At 35.0% G+C, this 3,895-nt stretch overlaps 1 protein-coding gene across 1 annotated transcript in view; it reads right to left on the minus strand.

The window, feature by feature from the left end:
- LOC108728816 (facilitated trehalose transporter Tret1-like) overlaps nucleotides 1–3,667 on the minus strand; it is a 6,928-nt gene extending 3,261 nt beyond the window's left edge. The window contains exons 1-3 of the mRNA XM_018457603.1: nucleotides 3,621–3,667; nucleotides 3,090–3,361; nucleotides 2,093–2,517 (exon numbers count right to left, since the gene is read on the minus strand). Coding sequence (XP_018313105.1) covers nucleotides 2,093–2,517; nucleotides 3,090–3,361; nucleotides 3,621–3,651 — 728 coding nt within the window. The 5' untranslated portion in view covers nucleotides 3,652–3,667. The remainder of the gene's footprint in view (nucleotides 1–2,092; nucleotides 2,518–3,089; nucleotides 3,362–3,620) is intronic.
- Between the last annotated feature and the right edge of the window lie 228 nt (nucleotides 3,668–3,895).

The raw sequence follows: 3,895 nt of genomic DNA on the forward strand, positions 1-3,895 counted from the left end.
CAGCCAATCTTTTTTTTCAGTGTGCTTCAAATTATCTGACAGTGCTAGCATTAAATTAAAATTGCGTATTGTAATTTCAAAAACGCACGGTGCTGTTACGCGCGTGTCGGATTTCTTGCCGAATCCATGGCTACGTTTACACCGTACGCTTAGTCCGCGACCTATACGATAGGTGTCTTTATTTAACCTACAGAATGAACAAAGACATCTATTGTATAGGCCGCGGACTAAGCGTACGGTGTAAACGTAGCCCATGTGTCCGTTCTGAGCTCGCACGTAGATTTCTCCCGTGTGCGATCGCATTGTCAGCATTAAAACAAAACTGCGCGCTATAACTTTAAAATTGCACGGTGCTTTTACGTGTAACTAGTTTCGTGCAAAAAAAATTCTATATGTCTAATTTTCAAGCAGTGCACTGTGCACAACATCGCCACTAAAGGAACATAGCGATGTTTAATTTTTTTCTCGTATTTAAAAAACCACATCGAGTAGGATAAAAGGCGCAGTATAATGAGACTTCTCAGTCAAAAATTTTATTCCTTTTTTTAATAAAATGTCTGCGTTCAGCAGACTCAATACTTGAGTCTGTTGAACGTAGCCAATAATGATGAGATAAGTTCTCATAATTGGGCTCCAAGAATGAAAACTAATAAAAATTTTACACGCCGTAACAGGATTGTGTGCTCAGCATGCTGTTCCAAAAAGACAGAATTTGTATTATTTATTGTGCAGTCAACATGCTGCTACAACGTAACTGTGTGTCAGCTATAAAGTTAACATCGTGCTGGCAATATGCGGTTAACGTGCTGTTTAGGGGAAAGTGGGTGAATTGTGCGCATCTAAGGGAAATTTATTGTCCTGGAATGGTTTTCCAAGTTCAAAGCGATATAAGTATGGAAATAAAAACAATAAACATTCTTCTACCATTATGTATCCTCATATTGAACAGATTTTCATTCAATAAGGTTGTATTTAGCAAAAAGGAAAAAACGGAAAAGCGAAAATATTTCTCGCGCGTCGGGTAATTGTGCGCAAAGCAAAAGTCGTAGGAAATGAATGAATTATGGAATATTGACAAAAAAATCAGAAAATATATTTATTATATTGCAATATAAATATATATTAAATATATTTTAAATAAAAATTGGCTGCTGCAACCAATTAAAAATGCTATGCCATATTTAATCATCTAATTTGCTGCAGCAGCCAATCTTTTTTTTCAGTGTAGACTTTGGCAAAATAAAATGGCAAAATAAAATAATAATGCAAAGAAGAAACGAAAAAATTAGTGTTAGTCATATAGTATATGGAAGATGGGTAATTGTGCGCATTTCAAAACGCTTGCGCACAGTTGCCCGCCGCGACCTGACTCGATATGAAATACGATTACTTCAACATTTCTTAACCAAATTTAATAAATAACAGCTCAAAAGACGCACATAATAACATACTTTAATAACGTATGCAACTTATGCAACTAAACAAATAAATTAAAAATACGGATTTATCACCTTATTTTCTGAATGCTAAAATAACAAGAAAAGATGTGATTTCATTTTTTTGTATTTCTCTGGGTAGCAACGTATTTACGTCGAATCTTTTGTACAATAGTTATATCTTAAAAGGACGACCTCCTGCGTAAAAATTTCACCACAGTAATATCGTCATCCATTGGAAAAGTATCAAATCAGGATGCGCACAATTACCCGCTGCGCACAGTTCCCCCACTTTCCCCTATATGATTTGTTTCAGGTGACTTCACGAATTTCAACACATGATGTCTTACATGAGTGTAAAGCCCATGGCACATACAAAAACGTAAGGCCGTAAAACGTAAGCAGTAAGGAAATCGTAACATTGGATTCGCTACTGGCCTTACGGTCTCTATCGTCATTAGCCAATTCGCTTACTGATTACATCTTATGGCCTTACGTTTTTGTATGTGCCATGGGCTTAACATGCGTACACAGCGTGACGTTTCAGAGCTTTACGACTCCGTAACGTACGGTTACTGTGCCGTATAAATGCTATCTGGACAATTCAGGCACAGAAAACATACATAATAATGACAAATCGAAATGTGACGTCTTACCTGCGATTTCGCCGTACAAATAGGAGTTCACGTAGACCAGCTTTGTTAGCTAAATCGGCTTTTACAGATTGCTCAATAGTATCTGCCTCCTCGTAAACATCCTTTTTGCCTCTCAATTGAACAAGAGAGTTGATAGCTTTCTGCTTGGCGTCGCAGCGTAAAAAATAGTACGGAGATTCTGGTAACCAGACGAAAGTGACCACGAACAGACAAGGTGCCGCTAAAGAGATAAGGGCGAGATTTCTCACCGAAAGAAACGGACCTATCACAAACTCGATCAAAATACCGAGTTTCAAATCGACTGTCATCATGGATCCCAAATAACCGCGAATTTTTGCCGGCGAAATCTCACCCAAATACATCGGCGTGATTGAAATATACATGCCCATACCCACTCCGGATAAAAACCTCGATACGTATAGATCCTGCGAAGCAAATACCTAGTTACATAATGCAAGCTACTAACTTATTGTAAGTCTGTAGTTGCCCTCTGAACTCGTCATGAATGTGGCAGCATTTTTTTATTTCAATGTAATCAAATCTATAAATCTATAAATCTGTAAATCACGGTGTATAAGCTTATCAAAAGAAGACTTTACTAAGAAGAAAAACATTTCTTGTTAATTAAAGATCGAGATTTTAGGTTTGGTTTCATATTAGAGCGAAATAAAATCGCAAAAGAATCTGCAATTTAAACTGAAAGTCGCGAAATATTCAAAGAGGTCCAAGAAAAATAGATTATGCTATTAAAAACTAAAGTTATAATCAGAAGTACATACTTCTAAACTTCAAGAAATTGAAAAAACTTGGAAGAACTTTGTTTGAAAGATAAGAAGAATTAGATAAGAAGAATTATGACTATTTATAATTTAATATAGAATTGATATCTCACGAATATTTTGAATGTTAACTTTCAATGCTTTTACGCATTCAATATATCATTTTCTAGAAAATACTCGGGTGTTATACTCAATGAATACAGCTATTACTGAATTACCGACGATGATGTTGCGAAGATTATCAGCAACCAGCCAATTACCGAAGGCACAGCTGAAAATAGCATGGTGTTCCTTCTGCCGATAATATTCACTGTTAATGCAGAAATAATGCAACCCGGAACGGCACCAAGAGTAAGTAAAGATGTCACCCAAGAGGCTTCTTCCAAGTTCAAACGCACAGGATACTCAGCATCATCACCATTTATCAGTAAAGGCACGGATGGTGATGCCCAGCCTACATTTAAGCCCACTGATAGCGAACCTAGATTTCCTATCAAAATAAAAGAATGCTTTAATACATCAAAAATTGTATTAATTAGATAGAAGAAGACAAATTTGATTTATAAAAATTCTTTATAGATTTTAATTGACAGATTATTCTCTATTCATTAATTTCAATCGCGAACTTCTTTTAATTCTAAGACATTTATTTCTACAGCTAAAGAAATATTTTAATTTAAAGTTGGCATAATAAAATATTAAAATCCATATCTGACAAGATTTTACTTAATTTTATCCCAATGACGTACCTGCTAAAGCAGCGAGATATACTTTCTTCATGTTTTTGCTACAACTGTATCACGTACAAATATCAAATGATTGAGTTGTAAGGATAGATCAAATTCTTATTTAGATGCAGATAATATCTTATCAGCTTTATTTAAAGTGTTTCAAGAGATTGAGATTACAGTTGCCATTAGCAAACGAAACAATAAGCTGCATGAACATTAATGTTCTAATATTTATTAAACATTTTATGAACTTGCCATAAAAATTATTTTATTATATCTTTAACTAGTATTCA

Source organism: Mycetomoellerius zeteki, unplaced genomic scaffold, assembly GCF_001594055.1.
Source record: "Mycetomoellerius zeteki isolate Tzet28-1 unplaced genomic scaffold, Tzet1.0 scaffold64, whole genome shotgun sequence".
In the NCBI taxonomy this organism is placed as follows: Eukaryota; Metazoa; Arthropoda; class Insecta; order Hymenoptera; family Formicidae; genus Mycetomoellerius; species Mycetomoellerius zeteki.